The following is a 23,793-nucleotide window of genomic DNA, read 5'->3' as shown; positions in this document are numbered from 1 at the left end:
GGCTGGGTGGCACACGTGTGCCAGAGGCAGACATCCCTCGTCAGCACTGAGACGTCGGCCACCTCCCCACGTCCCAGCGAACAGCCGAGCATCAGCTACGATTCGCTATTGGCTTTAATGTCTCTCTCCGAAATACACTGCTGCAAAACTTGTGGCAGCCATCGTTCATCCATAAACAGATAAACATCGGTAAACAGAGTCCTGGCTGACCTGCCGCCACGGCTGAGATACAAGGTTAAAGAAAGGAGAGGGAATGTGCAGGAAGAACACAGCCCCCCACACTTCAGGATACGAACTGAGCAGATTCTGAGCATTATCAGGCCACCAAAGAGGTTAATTTCTTAACCAGAACATGGATCGCATAGAAAGAAAAGTCGGAACATCAACGGAACATCTCAAGCAGGGGGTCTCTACAGCACTGCTAGGTCAGGGGCAACTCACCAGAGAGGCATAAACCCTCAAATTCAGACAGCCAGCGAGTGGGTCTAACCATCAGCCCCATCACCCCACATTACATAATTGTGGGGTTGCAGGGATCTGGGGCTTCTCCACCCAGAAAAGCAAATGCCCCAATCCCTTGTCCTGCCTTACAGCACGCAAACACTCTGGCCCTCCCCAGGCGTGTGGACTCGGAAGTGCTGGGTTGGGACTGGGCTGGAGCCCCACTAAGCTCTGCGGGGACCACCGCCCCCACCCCCGGCCCCCTGGCAGGGCATAAGGAGACCAGAGTTTCCCTTTGGTCCTCCCGAGTTTTCCTTGTCTCCCCACGTCAGGAAAGGAACGTCTTGTACCCACCGGCAACACACACTAACCTCTTCCCTCACTGTTCGGATGCTAGAAAGAATTTGCTTCCCTTGCATCTGGAAAGCAAATCAAAGGCTACAATCCACGTCTGGAGGGTGAAATTCTTAGCGCCCAGCCCTTCTCCGGCCTCCCGGCGGGTGGCAGACACAGGGTGCTTACCTTACAATCTGCTCTGACACAGGCCTGTGAAATTTCGGGGGCAGATCGAGTTTGGGCTTTACGGTGAAGCACTGGATATCTGAGGGCAAAGGGGGTTAAGGACCAGCGGGCGGGGTGCGCGTCGGCCGCGACGGGGCCCCCAGGCCCACCCAGCCACCCAGGCGCACGGCGCGGTGGCCGCGTCCCATTCCGCAGGCTTGTCGGAAAGGATACACTGGCCAGGAGAGTTCTTAATGTCGTCGCCTGGTGGGGACGTGGTCTTCATTTTCTCGGCGTTGGGGAACTGGGTTAACAGCCGCGCTTCGAAATCTTCCCGGCGCTCGTACTCCTTCCCTCGGTAAATGAAAACTTTCCCCTGGAAACAATGACATTCATCAAATACCAGCGGGGAAGGCCAGGACCCACGCACGCGCCAACGCACTGATCTTCGAAATATGCTTTCTTTTTCCTTTTTTTAAGCCGCTGATTGAAGAACAGCTTGTAAGTGCACCAGCCTTGTTAATCAGCACCGCGCCGGCCGCGCACAGCAGTCGCCGGTGTCGAAGCAGCACCGAAGGCCACACGCCCGACGGCCGCGGCTGCGCTTCCGTGCGACAGCGGCGCTCGGCTAGAACCACGGGGGACCGAGGGGGCCATCGGGGCCCGCCTTCGGGGGGGCATGAGGCGGGCGGAAAGGGTCAAGGCACGAGGGCAAGTGGGTCTTTGCGGGTAGGCCCCGATGCGCTAGCCTTCGTCTCCCGAGAGGAAGTGAGACTCCGTGAGTCCGAGGTGGGGCTCACCGCTCAGAGCCCGAGCACGACCTTCTGCGGCGTCTCAGAGGACGCAGCCAAGGGCAGAGCCGAACCAGGGAATGGGGTTGAGAGCAGAGGAGAGAGGGGTGAGGACCGGCGGCCTCCCTGGTGGTGAGAAACCAGAGGGCGATGGCAGCACTTCCCTCGCCGCACGGCCGCCTCGTGTGAAGAATTACCCACTGATGAGTGGGGGGCAGAGTGTCAGAGATCTCCTTCGAACGGCTGGCTTTAGTCCATCTCCCATGAAACTCTGTCACCTCCATAAATTCCGAGCTGGAGAGCCCAAGTGGGGGTGCTTTTTGAGGGCAAGGTGTCCCTGGGGTGGGTGTTAGGCAGGCGAGTGTTCTTCCTCACACAGGCTGCCCTGTCGAGGCCATTTCTGTCTGGGTGTGACACGGTCCCTCAGGAAATGTAGCTCTAGGGAATTTTCTGCTTCTAGGACGTAGCAGGTCTCTGTACCTTCAGAGAGTCTACGGTGTGTCCTGAGTTGTCGACTGAGTCACGGAAAGGTGGCAATGGGTAGTGTGACGCCCCCCGAGCCTATACCTCCTGTCTCCCAACGCCCTGCCCGGCCCACCTGTCTGATCCTGAAGGAAAACTGTAACAAGGAAAAGATGCCACAGGACCCGAGAAATGGAAGGCTGGGGCTGACGCTTTTCCTCACAGGATCTGTTATTTCAACCAGGGGACCCTGAGCCGGAGCGCCTAGGCTGGCTGGCTGCGAGTCAGGTGCGGCCTTATCCTCTGTCATGACCCCGGCCGGACGCCCGAGAGGAGAGACAGACAGCCAGACAGGAGAGCATTCTGCTGCACGTTCTTTCCCTCGTCTCCTGGAGACGACGTGCAAAGTCACATTAAAGTTTGTCTAATTAATGAACTTTTAAAAGCTAAAGAGAGATCCTACGGCACTCAGTTTATTTCCTTCCTTAGCCCTGACTTATCTGAGTCCTTATAAATCACTAAAGAAGGAACAGTTTAAGAATTGAATATTTTTTTTCACTTTGTGTTCAGGTATGTCTTAAAGTACCCATTATGGAAGAAAAATGTTCTCTGTCCCGAAAAAATAATGTCAAGCAGAAACCAAAGTAATACGTAGTCTTAATTAGATATACAAACACAGTGTGGGCATCTTTTAAGGCCATATAAAGCCAAACATTTCAGAAATCCAGAAAGATTTAATGTATAACAGGCTACTACGAACTTGCATGCATCTATTACTCCCTACACTGGAAGAAAGACACAATAATAAAATGTATATAAAGGCTTTAACAGAAAAACACTAGTGAGTTACAGATGAAAACAGCACTAACATTTTCTAGAAATGTCAATTATTGTGCATTCTGAAGCAGTCCCTTCAAACATGAAAATAAGGGAGAAAGGTACATACAGTCAGATATTTATTGCTTGTAAGAGCCATAAATATTAACATGAAGGAAAAAAAAAACCCAAAAAACAAAACCAAAGAAACAACCTAATGAGACCAACTCTCAAAGAAAAACAAAGCAAAAGGGACAGCCAATTCTCAGAGGCATTAAACAGCCAAACATTTCACCTGCTTTTTTGTAACTGCTAATGTCATTGTCAGACTGACCCCTGACCGGTGATCTGTGAAGCATCGTAAATATATTGCTATAGTCCCATGCAATTATTCAGGTGCAGCAGGGAACTGGGTAATCAGTTCAATATTAATCAAGCCCGTTAAACTCTTCATTCGCACTTCGCATTTTGTCCTTTGGACGGGGGAGGTGACCCAGTGCGGTCCCTGGAGCACACATCGTGTGTGCCCGCCCCGCACACACCAGGCGTCTCTTTGCTCGGGGACTGCAAAGTGCCCACCCCACCCCCAGCAAGTCAAGAAGCCAAGGCAGAGCCAGTCAATGGCCTTAAGCCACAGCGCTATCCCTGGAGGGCCACATACGTGCTGGAACGCCTCGGCACAGCAGAGGTCAGCTGTGGTTTAGGGTCGGTCCCTCTGTTTCTTACAGACACAAATGGGAATGCACCCACAGATGCATACACATTAATTAAAGGCTTTAACAACATCGACTCCAAGCTCCTACTATAGCTGGGTTTTTTATATAAAATAGAATTGATTTCAAAAATCTTCCCTGATTTGGGGAACATTTATAACTTAATTTATAATGCAATGTCTTTTAGTTATTCTTTGGTAAGAAGACTGCTCCAGAATCTGGGCTTCTGACCGACCGCTGTCTTAGGTGTGTCCTGGCTCAAGGAGAGAGGGCTGACCAGCAGCGACAGGGCGGGGCCCATGCCCCAGTCACGCAGGACCCCGAGAGAGTGCACAAACCAACAGGTCACTTTTCGGAGCAGACCAGGCCTGCAAGGCTCACTGGTTGTCTGATAAACAACATCAGGCCCTCAGCAAGGAAGTCCTTCCTGTTTGTGGCACCACGGAGGATCTTACCCTATCGGGGACTTCCATGTGATCAGAGCCACTAGAGCCAAAGGGACACACTCTGGGACGAGAAAAACCTCCTGACCAGATCTAACTGCCCCAGACAGCCGTGTTCCAGGCAAGAGACCGCCTTCCCGGAAACCAGAGGAATCACGCATGGTCTCCCAGCATGAGAGAAAACCATGTGTCTTAAAAAAAATATCGTAAGGAGTGATAAGAAATCATGACCCACTGGTCAATGGCACCACGAGAAACAATTCTATTAGTAGGTCAAGAAGTATTTATTTACACAACTTCTCCTCCGGCCTCGTGAGTGCCAGGGAAGGGGCATCCGGCGGACAGTCACAGTGTGTCTTCAATCGTGTGTCAAATGACACACACCTGTCCAAGGGAGGGAGCCTGACCCAGAGTCCCCAGCAACGCGGCCATGGAAATCCACTTGCAATTGCTCATATAATTAAAAATATACATGTTCATGGCAATATCATTCACAGTAGCCAAAACAACCCAAGCGTTCACTGAAGGACAGACGGACAAGTAAAATATGGTAAAACTGTGCGGTGGAATATTACTCAGCCATAAAAAGGAGGGGGAAAGCGACACGTGCTCCAACACGGATAACCTGAAAACACCAAGCCGAGGGAGACGGACCAGACACAAAAGGACGAGCACTGTATGATTTCACTTTATGAGCTACTGATAACAGGCCAATTCCTAGAGACATAAAGGAGCAGGGTGTTGCCAGGGGCTGGAAAGTGGGGTAATGCAGACTTACTGTTTAACTCGCTATGGAATTTCCCTTTGGAGAGATGAAAAAGTTTGCAGACGGATGACCGCACAGCAGTGTACGGAACCATCACTTCAAACTGGTAAGATGGTAAATTTTATGTTATCTGTACTTTATCACAATTAAGAAAAAAACACACATAAATCCCCAGTTATGTTTAGGAGAAATCAGATGGAAGGTTTATATGCAAAGAAAATATTATCAGACCTTCTTTCACCCCCTAAGCCCAGCACAGAGCTGTTAAGAGCACGGATTCAGGCTCTGACCCACAAATGCAAAGTCCAAATCGTTTCTCAGACTGGGAAGGGGCTCTCGAGCCGGGGAGCAACCCTGGCTCAGATTCAACAGAATCAACATTTACCCGAAGGAATGTGGGGAATCCTTGTCCATAGTAGCCGACAGCAAAGTAGTCTGGTTTCGGTCTTATCACTTTCACGATGTTTTCATAAAACTGAGCCTGCTTTTTCTGAAAGGAAGAAAGAAAACGCAGGTTTTAACAGCATTCAGTTTCTTCTAGAATCTTCCAGTGGGCCGTTCAAGCTTTGGCAATTCCAGTTGGGTGGGAGGGTGAAGATGTGGGAGGCTCAGCCCGGGACACAGGCATCTGGTCACCTTGCCATGTGGCCTTGACAGAATCTGTCACTCACCCCCAGTGTTTAGCAGAGAAATCTGACCAGAAGAGCCGAATTCAGTAACCGGTAGGATCTATCTATGTTTCTGATAACCAAAGAGGTGCCACAGAAATGTTCTTTTCTTATAATTAAATGGCTAGTCTTCAGGATTTAAAAAACTGGTATCAATTAAATACTGGGATACATTAAAGAAGAATTTAAAAGGGCAGAATTCTGGTCTAAATTAATGGCAGAAGGGTCTAGGCTCCTCTCCCACCCCCACCAGCCTCATGGACGGGGTCAGTTTTAACCCAGCAGCAACTCTCAGCGTCTCTCGGGCCGCCAAGAGCAGTGCACGCATGGAGCCGGCAGTTGCTGACATAGAAAAGCTCAGAAAAATCGTGGAGTCTGGCTTCCAAAGCACTGCTGGGAATATAAGTGAGTACTTGTGGGCCAGAATCAGCCAGCAAATACATCAAGACCATCCTCCTAGACAAAATGGAGGACCGTGGCCACAGCTGCAGAAGACCTGGAGAGAATCTCTGAGTTAGAATGGAAAGGGAAATCCCAAAAAAACAAGCACAGATCACCCGTGTTCGTTTAACTATAAAGAAAAGTGGGCTTACCAGCAACTCACTGAGCTGTTCGTAATCAAACATCTCGTTTTCATACTGTTCGGCAAGTTCCTTACCAAGAGCAATGGCCTCCTCCCACATCTGTGAGGAAAAAGAAAGAAAAAGGAGAAAGAGAAACCCAACGCGGAATCATGCAGTCAAAGAATGAAAGACTAAAATACAACTGTTCGTCATTTAACAATCTGGAAACACGCTGGCCGAATCTGAAACCACCACAGGAATAATGTCACAAAAATACAAGCATTTTCTAGAGCCTACAGTCCTTTGGCTCATGACCAGACGTCAGTGACTAAACGGGTCCACTACTGGCTGGTCAGTCATGCTGGCCTCTGCCCAGGGTCCGAGCAGTCTGCCCACCAGGTCTGGCCCACTCTGTCCTCTCTCCGGCTGCCAGGCACGGCTGCTGAAGCCCGCTGGTCAGAGCAGCAGGGGAGCCAGCGGAAGGAGCCACCGTACAGGAGAAGCTACAAGGAGCCTGGTTTTGCTCCTTTCCCCAGTTGTCCCATTAAACAAATGCTGGACTGTCAGAAAGAAGAGGATGTATTTCAGCTCTAAATGGAAGCTCACAAGGAGTTGCTTTGTGTTAACTCTGAAAGAGGGAACTTTCTGGGGTATTAGTTTGAAAGAGGATTTCCAATCAGGTAACTGACTTATTAGAAAGCTGATAAATTTTGACATACAGAATACTTTGCTGATGCATACAGTTAAGACCTGAATTTCCCTTATTTTTCTTGGGGAAAATTAAGTGGTTTACTCAAGAAGAATAGGTCACATATGGAGGAACCATCTCCTCCAGGAAGGCTTTCTGGGTGCCAACTCTCATGCCCTCTCGATGACCCAGCATCCCCTGACTTCCAACCTTCTGGTTATGTAGAGAAACTGAAGTGCTTCTCTGTCATTCCTTCTCAGAGACCGCAACCCCCTTGAGGAGCTGAGCGTTAGTGGAAACCACTGGACCACAGCCGAGGGTCTGCTCAAGAATGTTTATCAAAAGAACTGAAGCTTGCTGACTTCGAACCAGGAAAGCATGGCACCATCCCCCACATGTCCCCCACATGTCCCCCACATGACCCCCACATGTCCGCAGCCAGGAACCATCCGTTTCCCTACGGCCACTATTCCCACAAGATGGCAGTGCTCAAGTCAGGACAAGTGACTCCGAACTTGCTCTCTGTCCAGCAAGTCCCCTGCCTTGTCAGGTGGGACTTCATTATACCCATTTTGCAGATAAGGAGGTTGGGGATCAGACAGATCAGTAAGTTGCCCAAGGGCACAGAGAGGTATACCTGGCCCAACCGGATCTTCTTCCAAAGTTCTTGCTTTTGATGGCTGTCATAGTTTGGGCTGCTATATATAATAAAGCACTGTAGATGGGGCGGCTTAAACAGCAGACATTTATTTCTCACAGTTCTAGAAGCTGGAACGTCCAAGATCAAGGTGCAGGCAGATTCGGTTCTTGGTGTGGGCTCTCGTCTTGACTTGTGGGCCAGCACCTTCTCACCGTGTGCTCCAAGGGCCTTAAGCGAGCTCTCTTCTTCTTCGTAGAAGAGCAGGCACCCCATCATGGCGCCAAGCCTACTCATGACCCAATATGAACATAATCACGTCCCAAAGTTCCATCTCCGAATACTATTAGGTGGTAGATCAACAGGTGAATTTGGTGGTTCGGCGTGGGGAGGGAGGAACACAAACATTCAGCCTGTAACGACGATGATGTCAGAGTATTTCCAGCTTCTCCCACCCCCTCCTACTGGGATGGGTTTGAGAGGATACTAGGCTAACCATGAACCCCAGGCTCCTGCTGAGAAACAAGCTGCTGGGCCCCTTCCTGGCACATCCTTGTTGCTAAGGACTCCTCTGCTGGTTGGTCTTTGCTTCTTAGGAGAATGACCATTGTGGGCCTTACCTATTAATAAACAGCCCAATAGATTTAAAATACTCTTTAGAGCCACTACTTAAATAAACCATCTGCTATTTTTTAGGAGGAAAAAAGCTATTCTGGAATAAGAGTTACACTTTAATACTCTGCAAGACAAAATAAAAATAAGCCCAGGGTAGAGAAAGATTTCTGAGATGGGACCAGTGCCCAGGGAAGAGAAAGTGGCCAAGGTGCCCTTCCTGGGTCCGTGCACCTGTTCCCCTCCCTAAAGTCATCAAGTCTCCATCCCGCTGGAGCGTTCAGAGCTGCCCTGCATTCTCTGTTTTAATCTGCAGCCTCAGATCCTCCTGGGTCCTCTGCCGGAGCCCAAACTCACATTTCTAGGAAGGAGAAGCCTCTCGCACTTTGTATTTCTTTAAAGCTCCAGTGACCAATTCCTCCCTTAGAGTCTTTCCATTTCAAAGAAAACATTACCTTTACTTGTGATTCTCTGTCAAGAGAATTTTGTTTAAGTTTTGTGCAAGCAAACACATACTCTATTAGCTGCCTAGAATGTTTGGGCATCTAATTTATTACCGAGTAAAAGCTTAATCTGTTTTTATTCTAAAAGACAGATGAGATGCTTTAGATACATATCAAAAGTAATTGTTTTTAAAAGAAATGTTAGTCTTGAGTAAATATCTTATCCGACTCACCCTAAGGTGACACGATTGTGCTTTCTATCAGATTCTCTATAAATACACCTTCTCTCCACTCCCTCCCCCGCCCAGGGCCTTAAAGGATTCTGCATTAGGGAGATTTTAATTGGATAGGGCTCGAAGGAGCGGGGGCAATTCCTATTTCCGATATGAACACCCTGAAAGATGCTTCAGTGCCAGGGAGAAGACAGATTCCATGCGATCAAGACCGAGATGACCTCCAGGAAAGAATTGCTTTGACCTGTGGGTTTGAACGTCCTGCCTCAGCTTCTGGGCTAGGCAATGAGGTTTACCATAGCCCTGAATGAAATAGCACCAGATCCTCACAGGGGCCTGTTTTCTGATTAAAATCCTTAACCCACTTCACCGCGTCTTGACATCGCGGGTTACTCGCAGCGCAGAGCACTGTCCCACCAGCTCTTGCCGTCAGAGGGTCTTGGCTTCTTCAGGCTTGAGAGAACCATCTTGTCCCCACCATTCTGAACCTCCCAGTTTCTGGAAGTCCCATTTCTTCACGTTTCATGAATATAATTTTTTTTCCTTTCTTTTTTTTAAAAAAGATTTATTTGAGAGAGAGAGAGAGAGAGAGCGCGCACAAGTGGGAGGGGCAGGGAGAGAGAATCTCAAGCAGACACCAGGCTCCTTGCGGGCCTTGATCTCATGACCCTGAGATCATGACCTGAGCCAAAACCAAGAGGTGGATGTTCAACCAAATGAGCTACCTGGCGCCCGAAACTCTTTTTTTTTTCTTCCTCTGATGAAACTCTTCCCTTAATTCCCAGACAGCAGTGGCTGTAGAGAACAGAACAGCTACAGATTTCCTATGGAGAACGACTCAGTTGATGGTGAGCCACTCGGGCAGAACAACACTGACCTCCCTGGACCAAGGAGCTGCGGCAGACGAGAGAGAAGACGCCGGCCGGGACAACCGTCCATTTCTGAGAATTCGGGCTGGTGCTGCCTCGCTGGACCGCGCGGACAACGCTACTTTAATTCACTTACTAGTCTAAGTGACTCACTGGTGAAGACGCTTTTTGTTTTGTTTTGTTTTCAGATTTTATTTGTTTATTTATTTATTTGAGAAAGAGAAAAAGCACATGAGCAGAGGCAGAGGGAGGGAGAAGCAGACTCCTTGATAAGCACGGAGCCGACGTGGGCCTTGATTCTGGGACCGTGGGCGTGGGATCATGACCCGGGCCAAAGGCAGATGCTTAACCAACTGAGCCCCCTAGGAGTCCCCAGTGAAGACGTGTTATGGGATGCCAGGTTTCAGCCGTTCCTCTGCAAGTCAGCTGTTTCTCCAGGCAATTGTTGGGGGAAGACTCCTATTCAGCAACCTCTGGATTTCCCATCCCATGTAGGTCTCTCATGTCTGAATGGATGAAGGTGCTATGGCCTGGAAGAATCCAGAACTCCAGCTGAGGTCCCGCAGCACAGAGGGAAGCGAGGCGGCCCAGAAACAGATTTAGGTCTTGTCCAGTAAGCAGGTCCAGGAGCCTGTGCGTCAGTCTCTTTCCAGTCCCTCTAGCAGGAGGGGAGGGAGTCCCCAGAGAAAATGTGTCATGAGAAGGGTCACGTGACTCCAAGGGCTGCGGCTCAGCTGAAAAAACAGAGACCCTACAGGCCTCACCCTCTCTCTAGGCCCCTTGCTTTCTTGAGCCAAGCCCTATCCTGGGTCCTGGTGTTTTTACCTGGTGTCGGCTGATCAAATCAAGGGAGCCACATTTTTCCTAAGACATTTCTCAGGGACAGGGTCAGGCTCCCCCTTCCCAGTCCAGCAGGTGCACTGTCTCTGTGGTCTGCAGCTCAGAGCTGCCCGATCGGGCAGTCATAATATTGTCCTCCTCTTGAGGGGGCAGAGGCAGAGTTAGCACCTGAGAAAGCTGGTCAGATGGGGCAGGAAGCCAGGGGGACTGGGACTTGGGCTGGGCTCAGGGAGCCTTGAGGACAAGGTTCTCAAACCACATCAACAATAAACCCTGCCCCTCTGAGCAGTCAGGTACTCAAGGAATCACTGCCCATCTAAGCCACGGTCATGAACCTGGCCTGTTTCTCCCCGAAGGGGAGACCTGTCGGAACAGGAAACTATCTGCTCAGCTTTTAATGCCCTGAAAGGAAAAGCGAGGAAGGAAAGATATCTTTATAACATAGAGGTTTTGCGGTTTTTCTTCTGGCCAGGACATCTGCAGTCCTGCAAGAGAAAAGCCTACGTCAGGCAGCAAAGAAGGGACGCTGCTTCGTTCCGCGGGGAGTTACTGGGCATCTATGATGGGAGCAGGCTCCAGAGAACAGGGAGAGGGACAGAAGTGAGGACAGAGAGCTCTTCGAGGAACAGTGCGGGAAGGAGGAGACGAACAGTGGCTGGAGAGAGGAGTCAGAAAGAGAGAGAACTTCTTAAGTTGGGAGAAACAAGGGCACGGATGTAGGCAAATATGTATTATTAGCCTACAGAGAGCAAAACATGGACAGACAGGCTGGCCTGACGTCCAGGGACAGGCGAGGGGCTCCGGGGCACAGGGTAGGGGCGTGGAGAGCCCATCCCTCCAAAAGGACGGAAGCAGAGCATGCAGGGACAGAGACCAGTGGGGGAAGCCACACCAGGGATGTGTGGACGGTGACGGGGCATCACAGAGCCGGGGAACTGCTTGCTGGAGAGTCAACTACTTGGAAAAGAGAGTGAACATGTGCCAGGAATGGAGCCTTGTCCCTCCGAATGGCTTTAACTGCCTCGTGGGAAGTCAAACCTCACTGGGCTTAGCTGGAGCGCCCCTTCCGACTGCGTAGCCACGTGAGGATACCGACCCTCGCTCTGCCTCAGGCTGCTGGGCTGTGCCGGGCGCCCTGGCTCCTCCAGCATTTGCTCTTCTGACATCGGCCCATTTAAGAGGCACTCCGTGATCAGCTGACTTCAAGTCTCTGGAGACGTCACCTCCCTTTTGTGATCCCTGCTGCCGGCCACTTTGCCTGGGGCCCCCGCATCCCAGGCCTGCACAGCTGCTCTGGCCTCCCCGCAGGTCTCCACCCCCCACGCCCCCAGCAACACCGCCCTCCTCTGCTGGGCAAGAGGAAAAGGAAGTCACGGCTGCGTCTTCTCATGTGATCTCAAGGGCTCCTTGTGCCTGATGCAGTAAATCCAATCCTCAGGAGACGTACGAGGCCAAGGGCTAAGTGGCTCTCAAGTCTCCCACATCCGTGTGTCTTGGGACCCCTCACCCCCCCAGCCTGTAGACACATTCCTTGGCATCCCCAGAAAAGCAAGATGGCCCGGGAGCCCTCCGTGAGCTAGCACGACTCCCACTCCTTACCATTTCTGCTTCTCCCAGCCATCGCCAGGCAAACTTTATCTCCTTCCTCAGGAGCCAATCTGTGTGTCACCTCCTCCAGGAAGGCTTTCCTTTCTCCCTAAAAGAAGCAGTCACTCCCACACCTGTTAGACTGGTACACCCAGAACCCACCAGCATGACGGACCAGAGGAAGGTTTTACGTATCTGCTTGCACACAAGCCCGGGGGTGGACTAGCCCCCCTGGAGGCAGGCCTCCGTCATTCCAGCCCTGGCCATGGAACACCTGTTAGGGACCCTGAAGACCGTGGGGAGTAGTGTGGTTACAGACTCTAAGCACTGATTTTGCTCATGCTTTGATAAAAAGACAAATTTATTCCTTTTTTATAGGAGCAAATAAGTATCAATGTGATCTCTGGGAACACATTAGCAGGTCAGATTCTCCCTAACTGAACAGATGCTGGCAAATACCCAGACGCCCAAACATCTGGGGATGCTGAGAGCAACCCAGGAAGACGGTGTCTCTGCCTGTGCCTGAATTCCCGCAATCGCCGCCGCGCTTTAAATGGGAAACTCATAGGATGGGAAAACTTCACCCCAAAGACTTAGAGAAGAAATGGAATCATTTCACCAAATGCAGACACTGGCTCCCCAAATCCCTATTTTTAGTTCACAGGAAGACGCGCGATGCCTCATTTTTGACTTGGGCACAAGGCAAAGTGCGAACTTTGTCGAGGCGAGGTTATTTTAAGGGAAAAGGAAACGGAGCTGCGGCTGGAAGCCGAGTCGGAGCCTCGCCCCGCACGCCGGCCAGCAGTCCTGCTCCCTCTCCGGGCGCCGTCGGGCTGCTTCCCAGTTTCCGAGGCTTAACGCGGCTTACTGCGGACTCCCGCACTCCGACGCGCTCTCCTGATAGCGCGGCTGCTATTTTTGCCTCATCCTCCATAGAGAAGCCTGGTAATTTTCAGCAAAGCACTTGGATTAAGGGCTTTATTGAAAATTACTAGGCCTCAACCAAACACAATAAGGCAGACAATGCAGCGCGTGTTCGGGAAAGAACACCCGTCTGCCAGGATGAAACCCGACAGCAGGCTTTCAGGGGGACGCTCAAACGGGTGGTAAGAACAGAATGGAGAAGGAGCGAGGAGTGGTTATTAGCCCAGGAAGGAAGAACTGTAAGAGAATGAAAGGGGCAACAGATGGAAATGACGTTTTCTGGAGACAGAGAAAAAGATGAAAAGCCCAAGAGCTTGGCTGAAAGACAGTCAAAACTTTTTAAAACGATAGAAAGGCAAAAATAGAAGAATGACTTCGTGTGGAAGAAACACGGAAAGATAACAGGACATAATTCAAAAGCCGGAGTGTCCGGTATTAAGCAGCAGAAAATCCATTCAGCGTTCCAGTGTTCAGAGCACAAAGGCAGAGAAAGTTTTAATATACTCCAAGCCTGGTCCCTTGTCCTCCGCTGTCCCTGCAGCCCCTGGGACGCCTTCCACGGGCGCCCACTCCTTCACTGCCCGCCAAGGTGTTTGAGGAACGTCCCTGCCTTGGATTCTGTCCCTGTGTCCCTTGGGAAGATGAATAAATTTAACAGTGCAAATGAGCTCTGGAATGCGTAAAGTTTCCATACATTAAGGACATAATGAAGACTTTCTTAATTACACACGGATCCGGCCACATGGTGACAGCCTGCATCGATGAAGCTTTAACTGAGTCATACTTTTGCCAGACTTAGGCCCTACTGAGTTTCCATTTTAGAATTTCGTGATCCCCAGCCTTTAAATCCAACGATGCCGTGAGGTCCCCTTACCCGGATATATGTTTTTAAATCAGAGCTGTAATGTTTTCTCCTTAAGATGAAATAAATGTGAGATCACACCAAATGCTTGTGATTTAAATGATCCTGCATCCCGCGATCGCGCAGATCACGGCGTTGGGGATGGAACCTGGGTCAGCAATGAAATCCGAGGGCGTGGCCCACCCCGGACGCCCTCCCGGTCCTGCTCACTCACTGAGGAGCCCCCGCAGCCATCCTGACCGAGAACTGCCATTTCTAGAAGATGCACAGAATCCAGGAAGGAAAAGCGGCTCAGGTTTTGCAAGATTATCTTTGTCTGATCTGTAGGCTCTGCAGTGAACGTGGTGCTGGAGAACCAGCAAGCACCAGGCTTGGGAAAGGGGGCTGGGGAAGCGTTCCCAGCCCCCCCCCCCCCCCGAGCTCACACACTGCAGAAGTGAGCTCAGGGATCTGCCCCCTTAGATCTCTCAGGGACTCAAGAGTCTGGGCCAGGAAGCAAGACCACACAGAGGAGACAAACATGCCCCACAGAAGGCACTTTGTGGTAGGTCTGAGTGACGGTGCCCTCCCGAGTCTTTGCTCAAGTGCTGGCTGGAAGGTGCTCCACTCAGTAAAGGACGAGCCAGAATGGCAGCGCTGATGCTGGTGGAGCTGCGCCTGTGTCAGGGTAGGGGTGGGGGGAGGGGGAGGGGAACTCCCTGCACTTCCCATTCAATTCTGTTGTGAACCCGAAACTGCTCTCAAAAGTAAAGCTTACTAAAAACGTTTTTCACCCGAGTGTCCAGTTTCTATGAAGACCCGGTCTCCCTGAGAGGGACACAGAAGCTCAAGGAGCTTCAGCCAAAGCAGGGCCTGGTGACTGAGGTGGTCCCTGGACCTGCTCCCTTGTCATTACCAGGAGCTGCTTAGAAATATGCAGCCTCGGGCCCCACCCAAGACCTACTGAATCCCAGTCTGCACTTTACCAAGATCCCCAGGCGCTCAGGGGGCTGAAAAGAATGAGATATTCAAAGCATGGAGACAGGAGACATAGAAATAGTTCTAAGGCCAGGGCAAAGGGTGCCTAGGAGACATCTTCATGGATGATGGGGGCAGGGAGGGTCCAACATGGAGAGAGCGTGGGAACACAACAGCAGGTGACAAGGGACCTTCCACACCCAGGGAAGACCATGGCAAGTCCAGGCGGTTGGGAATCAAAGAGCATCTGACCTTTTCTCGACAAAGGCCAGATGTTGTGGGTAGAGAGAGGCTTGAAGGAGGAGGTGGGGGACCCCAGGGGCATGGGAATCTTTGAAGTGCTTCAAGCCATGCTAGATACTGTGGCCACACACTTTACTGTATGTTTCATGAAGTGTGGTGGCCCCTGGGGAAGAGTGGCAGGGAGAGGGGGGCAGGCCCCTGGGACTAGACGCCGGGAAGAGAGAGCTCATGCAAAGAGGACTGTGGATGAGCTGGCTCTAGAAGGACCTTCTCTGTCCAAAGACTGGAAGTGCTCAGCGGGGCCTCAGGTAGGATCCTGGCCCAGCCAGTGCAGGTATCAGAGTGCTTCGGTCAGGGGCTGTCATTCCCAAAGGCACTTAAATATGCAAATCACAATGAGAGAACGTGACTCCTCCTTCAGAGCTTGGAACCTGAGAATGAGATTATAACTGATTTTGGCCAAAGCAGGAAAGAGAACAACATACCTGAGGGGCATAATGCTCCATTTTAAAAATAAAATAAAATGAGCACCAGAAAGCTGCCTCTTGCTCCAACAAAGCTATGTTGGTTTTTCTTGGTTTCTCATGGTTTATCTTCATTCACAGCTCTGTTTCTGCCTCTTTCCTTTCCTAACATTTGCCCCGTGTTTTCCCTTCCAAGAATCCTCTGCCATAAAGGAGTCTCTGACTCACGCATCCCCTCAAATTTCCTGACGTGAATAACTCCCAGACTCCTGACAGGTTTTTTTCCCCCCAAATTGTAGAAAAGACATTGGGTCACAAGAAAAAAAAAATCTAATTTTGATGCTAGTTATCATGCTTTCCCTTTCCGTTCTGACATAAGTTCTATTATTTCTTGGCTTTGGTCCCCATGTTCTAATTCTCTTAGATACTGTCTAGTTTTTCAAATATCCACTCAGCACGAGTGCCAACAGGCAGAGAAGCAGTCCCAGCTGCCTGAGACGGCCCCGGAGGGTGAAGGACGAACCCTCCCTTCACACCAGCACGTGGACGGATGTGCCAGCAGGACCAGGGTCTAGACACTCAGAGTCTTTGGCTCAGATCAGCACCATCCGATAGAAACATGATGCACAGGAAGTATGTCATGTCCATTACTAGTAGCCACATTTTAAAAAGTGGAATTCATTTTAGTAAAATTTACCTACAACATTACCATTCTGGCACATAATCAGAACACAGAAATTAGTGAGATACTTGATGCTAGCATGAGTCGCTCTAGTGGCCGCAAGAACGTACATGGACTGGATATCTGCCCTTCCCTTATCCCCTCAGAGTTCTGGAGGCTGCATGCCCAAGACCAAGCCCGCGGCTGGATGGTTTCTTGGGAGGCCTCTGTCCTTGGCGTGTACAGGCACCTCTTCTCACTCTGCCCTCACAGGGTCCTTACGGTGTGTCTGTGTCCTAATCTCTTCTTAGAAGTGCACGGGTCTGATTGGATCAGGGCCCATCCCAGTGACCTCACTTTGCTTTGTCAACTCTTTCATAGACAGAGGTCCTCGAGATTAGGACTTGACCATGTGAATTGCTGGCACAAACAGCTCAGCTCTGAACAATGTTCTCTATTTTACACTCAGTCTTAAAAATCCCGTGTGTATTAGATGCTGACAGCCCGTCTTGGTTTGGACTGGCCACACTTCAGATGCCAATGACTATGTTCAGGTGCCAATGACCACATGCCCCTTGTGACTCTAGGATCAGAATGCTCAGGTTACAGTCCCACAGCACTACCTAAGCACCAGCTTCCGCAGGGCACCTGCTCAGGGGTCCCCCGCATTAACTGAGGCCCTTCTCAAGTTCCCATTGCCGAGAACACTTGCCATCCATCACCCAAGAGCCACTGTGAGATAGGCTCCCCCCAAGATGACTGCAATCTGGAAACAGAGACGTGTACATCGAGGCTCTCCCAAAATCAGCTTTGGTGATCTGCAGCAATGAGCACAGCCACTTGTCTTACTCCACTGTGTTCCGAAAAGGCACAGAGGACGTTCTTTGTCTCAAGTCCTGCACAGACCTGCACCTGGCAGGGACACCCATGTCCACATGAAAGTGATCTGGCACAAAATGCCCAAATCAGATCCCCTCTGTGACCTCCTACCTCCCTCCCTCCCCGGCTGGGCAGTTTCCAGGGTCCAAGGCACAGGGAACAGGAGCCCACTTTCTCCTGCTGTGCATGCCATGCCCAGCCCTGCCCTGATGGAAGAAGGAAATTGACCTATGGAGAAATGGCGATCAAAGCCCAACACCAGGTTCTGTGAGATCTCTCCATTTTCACAAGTCCGGTTGTGCGGAGCTGTACTATATATCTGTGTGTATATCACCTTTTCTAAAACATACACCTACTGGGGTAATCTCCATGGGCCCTGAAAGGCCCCCGTTAGAAGCCCGACTCACATGTCTACTTCTACGTCCTCAGAGGGGGAGGTGCTTCACGTCTGCCCCTCCTTCTGGGAACTTCCATCCCCGGGGCCCACTGTGGTCCTGTGACTTGCTTTAGCCAATGGCATGAGCAGAAACACATGGGTCATTTCTGGACAAGGGTGTGCAAGGCCCGGACTTGCAACTCACCGTCCCTTCATGGCTGTGTTTCTTTGTAGTGAAACCTGTGCCCTTCTGGGCTCTGGGACAGCAGGACAGACATGTGGCATGAGTGAGAAACACCCCTGGGTGGCCCAGAGCCACTGAGACTTTGGGTGGCTGAAACTCTAGCATATTCCTACCCACCGGGACTGACGGAGGCGATGAGTAATTGCTTCCTTCTGTTCTCTTCTTCCCAGGAAATGTCATGCTTGTTGACGTCAGACTAAGTTTTTGTGCCTTGAAGCTAATCACTCGGGTACTTCAGATCTCATCTGATGAACTTTCTCCCTCACCTGTGCTCACTCTCCAAGTGAGCTTCCGACAAATGAGAGGGCTTTGGTTCTCTGACACTCTGGTGGAAAAGTAACAAATCCTCAGAAAGTGCTTTTCAATCTGTTTTGCCAAGACAAGTCTAAAAGCTACTGTGGAGACAACCCTCGTACACTGTGATTAACAAGCACTGTCTTCCGGACTCCAGGAAAGCCAACTGGTCACTTTCCCATAACCATCTCCGTGTCTCCTTCGAAAACAGGACCACACGAGAGCGCTCCCTCTGCCTGCTTCTCTTTCTGCATCTAATCTTTTGTCCCTTGAGCTTTTTCAAAACCAGGATGTCTCAACCTTGGTAATACTGACATTTTGGGCTGGAGAATTCTTTGTCGTACGACTGTCTGTACGTCCCAGGATGCTCAGCAGTTCCCTGACCTTCATCCACCAGGGCGAGGGCTGTCTTCTCTCCCAGTCACGCCAACCTCAAATGTCTCCGGGAGGGTCCCGGTTGAGAACCACTCTACTCTAAACTGAGCATATTCTTTTCTTTCCCCTTTCCATACGAGCCTGCCTTTGCTAAAAATGAAAAGGACTCTGTTCTTTGATTTATTATTTATTGCAGGCCACGGACCTGCGATAAATGAGCATTTCCCACTGTCAGGAGTCACTCTTAACTGCTGAGTATCCATTCACTTTTACTGGTTTCTCCAACAAAAGCCCACCGGGTTACATGCCAATCATTTTGAGAATTAGACACACGGTGGGAAGAAAATGTGCGGCTATGTTCTTGGCACGGACGGCCTACTGATAGAGCTGCTGACAACCTACACGCACAAACTTACCGCTGCAAACTGTAGAGTGCTGTGGAGGAGGAGAGACACCGTGGGGTCAGAGGAGAGATGACATTCAAGCTGAGATGAGAAGAAAACAGCCAAGAGCAGGAGAGGCAGAAGCCACCGGGCAGAGGCAGGCCGGGCTGGTGTGTGTGAGCCCCCCCACATTTGGGTGACGTGGCCAGAATACAGGGTGTGAGGGAGGGAATAGGGGTGACAGGAGGAAGTCTCAGGGCCGACGCTGTCAGAGGAGGCATCGAAACTGTGAGAGCCCAGAATGGTCATGAGCAAAGGCACACATTCCTTCAGCCCCGATGACATTCGGCTCCCCCAGGTCCCTCTCCTGCTCTGCCCACTCCAAGGCAAGGCCAGGAGACAGGAAGCCAGGACGTCATCAGGGTAAGGAATGGCTGAATCAGCCTCATTTCTTCTAGGACTTTGCTGAGAAACAGGGTTCCCCCAGCTGAACTAATACAATTTTAGTAATCAGCCTTAATTACGAAAGCATCTCGTTGCCACGAAGAAATATATTCCGTTCCACTGCAGGACTAGGCGTAATCCAACAGAACATTTCCAAGTGGCCTCTGGGCGATCTCCATGCTATTCCGAATAGTTTGATTTTTGTCTATGTGAAGGACAGTAGGGAATGAATACAACACACATTATCTTTTCAGCAGGGTTTGGTCTATATCGACAGCCACGAAAAGAGGTGGCCATCATCCTTTTGTGCTCTAAGTGCTGTTGTGGGTAGAACTGTATGTGTCCTGCCTCCCCCCGCTCCCTCCCTCCAAACATAGGTTGAAGTCTTAATCCCTGGTTTCTGTGAATGTGACCTTATTTGGAAATAGGGCCCTTGGATGTGATCAGTGAAGAGGAGGTCACACTGGACTGGGTGGTAAATCCAAAGACTAGTGGGCCTGGAAGAGGGTAATCTGGACACGGCGACACATACAGGGTGGGTGCCATGTGCTGTCGGAGGCGGAGCTTGGGACGCTGAGGGTGGCTAGCAGCCCCAGGAACTAAGAGGAAGTCACGGAACAGATTCTCCCTTATGTCATCCTCACACAGAGAGCACGGCCCTGCCAACACATTTGCGTCAGACTGAGAGCCTCCAGGACGGTGACAGAACCCACTGCTGTCATTTAAGGCCACTCAGTTGGTAGTGTTTTCCTATAGGAGCCCTAGGAGACACACATGGTACCTCCATGGAGTCTCTGGTTACCTTCCCCCGAGTGAGGAAAGAAAAGCAGGTAACCAAGAGGAGTTCAGAATCCTAAGGAAGTCCCAGAATGAGCTCCAAAGTCCCTTTGGTGGCAGATTTTCAAAACTTCCAAAGTTCAGGTACCTTTTTCTCTCCCCCAAATAGTTACGGCTTATGTGAATCACAAACTACGCTAATGAGATCTGTTACTGGCTGGAAAAAATGATGGCATGTTTCCTTTTCACAGAAGTCCAAGAAATAAATAATTTGTGGGAGCCACTTAATCTAGAATCCACCAAAACGGAGCACTATGGGTCTTACCACAGGATTCATTTTTCAGCGCTCACAGAAAAACACAAACTGTGAAAGGAATCCATTCGTTCTACGTGCCCAGAAGCTTTTCCAAATCAAGGTTCCAGACACAGTGCTCTCCGGCAGGACAAGCAAAACACTTGTGCTTTTTAGTCCTTACTTGCAGAGCCCCTGCAAAGGGAAGAACTGCAGGGTTTTGGGCTAGGATTTCTACTTAGAAGTCCCAGCAGGTGGACCATGCATAAAACCTTCCAATGCACAGTCTGTGACAAGTGTCCGATTCCACAAACATCCTATGTTACAAGACATGTGCTGTAGGAAGGTACACATAAAAAGGAAAGCAGAGGGAAAAAAAAAAGTCTTTTTTTTTTTTTTTTTTTTTTTTTTTACCTTGCCTTTGTCGAAGTAGTGGATGATTTCCTGGTAGAGCTGTTCCTTCAGCTGGCCCTGTGTCGTCGCCTGGTACCCGTCCCGCTGGGTGAGGTGGGCCGCACACACGTCCTCCGACCACTGAGGCCAAAGCAAAGCACAAGACAGGTCAGGCGAGGGTGTGTCCAGTGCCACCCCTGGCCCACTGTTGGTCAGAATGCACCACGGCGAGGCCCCCATGCCCTGCACGTACACAGGCCATGGTCCCAGGGACACTCGGGGCTGCTGGGACCTGGAAATGAGTGCAGAACCTCTGTGCAGAAGCCCACGAGGAAGGAAAGACAAGAGGGAGGCAAAGCTGGGCCTCGATTCATACAGAAGAGAAACCCAGCAGTTTCTGGAAATCACAGAACCGTCCTCTTGCTGATAGCGCCTTGTAACTCCTGAGGTGAATCACGAGCTGGGCGATTTAGGGCTGTCTCGGGTGAGGCATCCCGGGGGGCTGCCCTCCATCTGGAGATGCTCAACATTTTAGTCAACAGCAGAGAAGACACTCGGATCTCACATAGCAGTCGTACCTTTAGGCTTCGCCTTAAAAATCAGACTCGTGTATCCTGACTACAACCAGTCGCTACAAATCATTAATTATGGGATTCTCGCGGCCTAGCTAGAGTCCTGCCTTCGTGGGGGATAAACGTAAAATTTTAGGGGAGTCTACTGTGTAACTACAATAAAATAAATAAGGTTCTGATGTCGAATAACTTCCTTGCATTTTAAAATCACTTAAAAAATATTGAGCAGGGAAGTAAAAATCCCTCTCCCCCTCCCACTTATACACTCACATGATTTCACTTGATTACTAGGGCTCAAGGCTAACGGTTTTACTGCTCTTGTTTTTTTTTTTTTTTTTTTTTTTTTTTTTAAAGATTATATTTATTTATTTGACAGAGAGAAATCACAAGTAGGCAGAGAGGCAGGCAGAGAGAGAGAGAGGAGGAAGCAGGCTCCCTGCTGAGCAGAGCGCCCGATGCAGGACTCGATCCCAGGACCCTGAGATCATGACCTGAGCGAAGGCAGCGGCTTAACCCACTGAGCCACCCAGGCGCCCATTACTGCTCTTGTTTTTGACAAAATAACCAAAAAAGATTATATTTGAGAATGTTTTGTTAATGAACAAGAATATATCTGTCACGCTGAAGAACACTTTTCATAGCAATACAAATAATGCCTTTCGTAAGTTGATTAACCAGCATGAGTTCACGCTGACTGAAATTATCAAAACGTATTTAGGGAACACTGTGAAACGTCATGGTGTAAAAGATATGGAGAGAAATTACAGAGCATCCGCCACTTATCTGGAAAATCCAGAGTCCCAGTAGAAAAGATAATGCATCTGGGCCTGTAGTTTGGGATGTGAAATGCCCTCGTGTGATCTATGACAAACCCATGTGTGCTCAACAGACGTTTATGTACTATGAGAGAGGAGGCTGAGTGAGCATTTTGTCAATCCCATTTCAATCCTGGTAAAAAGAAATACCTTCGTCTTTGCAAAAATGCCTTGTTATTGAAATTTGGGGTCCTCAGAAATGAAAACCATTAGAATTCCTAGTGGTACGGCTGGTGTCAGGTATGCCAAGGGAAATCTTTATCGTCCTAATCGCATTCCTTGTGAGAGCTTTATGTGTTGTGAAGCCAAAGGGGGTCTATTGATGCCTACTGATGAAGACCCCAGATGGAGCCTTCTCCTCTTTTCTTTGTCATGGACCCTTTTGTTTTCAAGCAAAGGTAAATGCCCACACTCCAGTGTCTCCATAGCAGCCTGTGTAGATTTGTAGCATCAAGAGATGCTGGAGATTTTGGGGTTGGTCCAAAGGCTGGAAGATTCTTGGGAGTTTCACTCCCAATACAGTATCCTCCTGATGGCTTCTCATCATTCACAGACATTGCTTAATGCCCGTTTTAAAGTAATCTTTCCTGGTTTTCTTTCATTCCGTTTTTGGTGCTCAAAGGCTGTCCTGATTTTGAAAACAGGATTCCTTGAACGAGCGGTCTTTCTGTTGGGTCACTCAACTAAATTCTAATTCTCCTAATTGTTCTTGTCTATCTACTTTATAATTTTTCATTTTTTTCCAAGGATGTGATAGGAAGGATGATCTAATGATCACCTGAAGTTTTAAAATGTAAAACTCGAGGTTGTATAGCATTTCCTTCATCCATTCACTCGTCCATCCATCTTCCCACCTTCCCACCTACCTAGACATTTGGATAAATCTATTTACCCACCCACTCATCTGTCCATCGATGTTTGTCCATCCATCTACCCACCCATACTTCCATCCGTCCACCCATCCACCTACCCACCCACCTTCTCATTCTTAGCCAACCAATCAACCATCCAACCAGTCATCTATCTATCCACCCACCCACCCACCCACCCACACTTTCATTCTTCAATCCAACCAACTAGTCAACCATCCATGCATCATCCATCCATTCATCATCCACCCATCCCATTATTTACTGAGGGTCTACTCTATGATTAGCTGGGCGAGAAGGATATGAGGGAAGAGCATGAATATATTATTGAAAACCAACCAACCAACCAACCAACGACCAATGTCAAAAGATATGTGCATAACAAAAGAATCACTGGAACTGAAAGTTGTCATGCCAGACCTGTGCTCAGGAGCAACACTCCAGGAGAATCAGGCGGGAGGTCTCACGTGAACTGATGGACCAATACAGTATCTCAGTGTGAACTCTTCTCTAAGGTAATCAGGGATACATTTCATCTTATCTCTTAACTGTCCACCTCAGAAATTCCTTCTTACTGACAGCACCCTTCTCTACTACTGTGTCCTGCTGGCATGAAGAAGGACCTACAGAATCTCTAACTCAATGACAGCAAACACCCCAACGATGGGTGTTTATGATGCTTAGTGATAATTCGTTCTAACATCTTGTTAAATCTGCATTCAGTAGGGCCAAGTCTGTCATCAAAGTGCCTTCTAAATATCTTTGTTTATGTCACTGCATTTAGCCAAAATCCATAAGAACTTAAATTATAGGTTTATTAAAATTTATCATGGAAAAATAAAATTTTAAATCATCTCAGAATTTATAATAACAGAATCATGAAAGTATGTAGCAAT

The 23,793-nt window shown here is 49.5% G+C and overlaps 1 protein-coding gene across 4 annotated transcripts in view; it reads right to left on the bottom strand.

The window, feature by feature from the left end:
* Positions 1-23,793, bottom strand: part of DOCK1 (dedicator of cytokinesis 1) — a 489,630-nt gene that overhangs the window by 30,797 nt on the left and 435,040 nt on the right. For all 4 annotated transcript variants that reach the window (XM_082721511.1, XM_082721510.1, XM_082721512.1 and 1 more), the window contains 5 exons: positions 20,663-20,782; positions 6,195-6,284; positions 5,319-5,423; positions 1,177-1,318; positions 964-1,042 (listed from right to left, as the gene is read on the bottom strand). In XM_082721511.1, the coding sequence (XP_082577637.1) occupies positions 964-1,042; positions 1,177-1,318; positions 5,319-5,423; positions 6,195-6,284; positions 20,663-20,782 (536 nt within the window). The remainder of the gene's footprint in view (positions 1-963; positions 1,043-1,176; positions 1,319-5,318; positions 5,424-6,194; positions 6,285-20,662; positions 20,783-23,793) is intronic.

Source organism: Mustela nivalis (genome assembly GCF_964662115.1).
Source record: "Mustela nivalis genome assembly, chromosome: 2".
NCBI classification, from domain to species: Eukaryota; Metazoa; Chordata; class Mammalia; order Carnivora; family Mustelidae; genus Mustela; species Mustela nivalis.
This window is presented reverse-complemented; position numbering and strand designations above follow the sequence as displayed.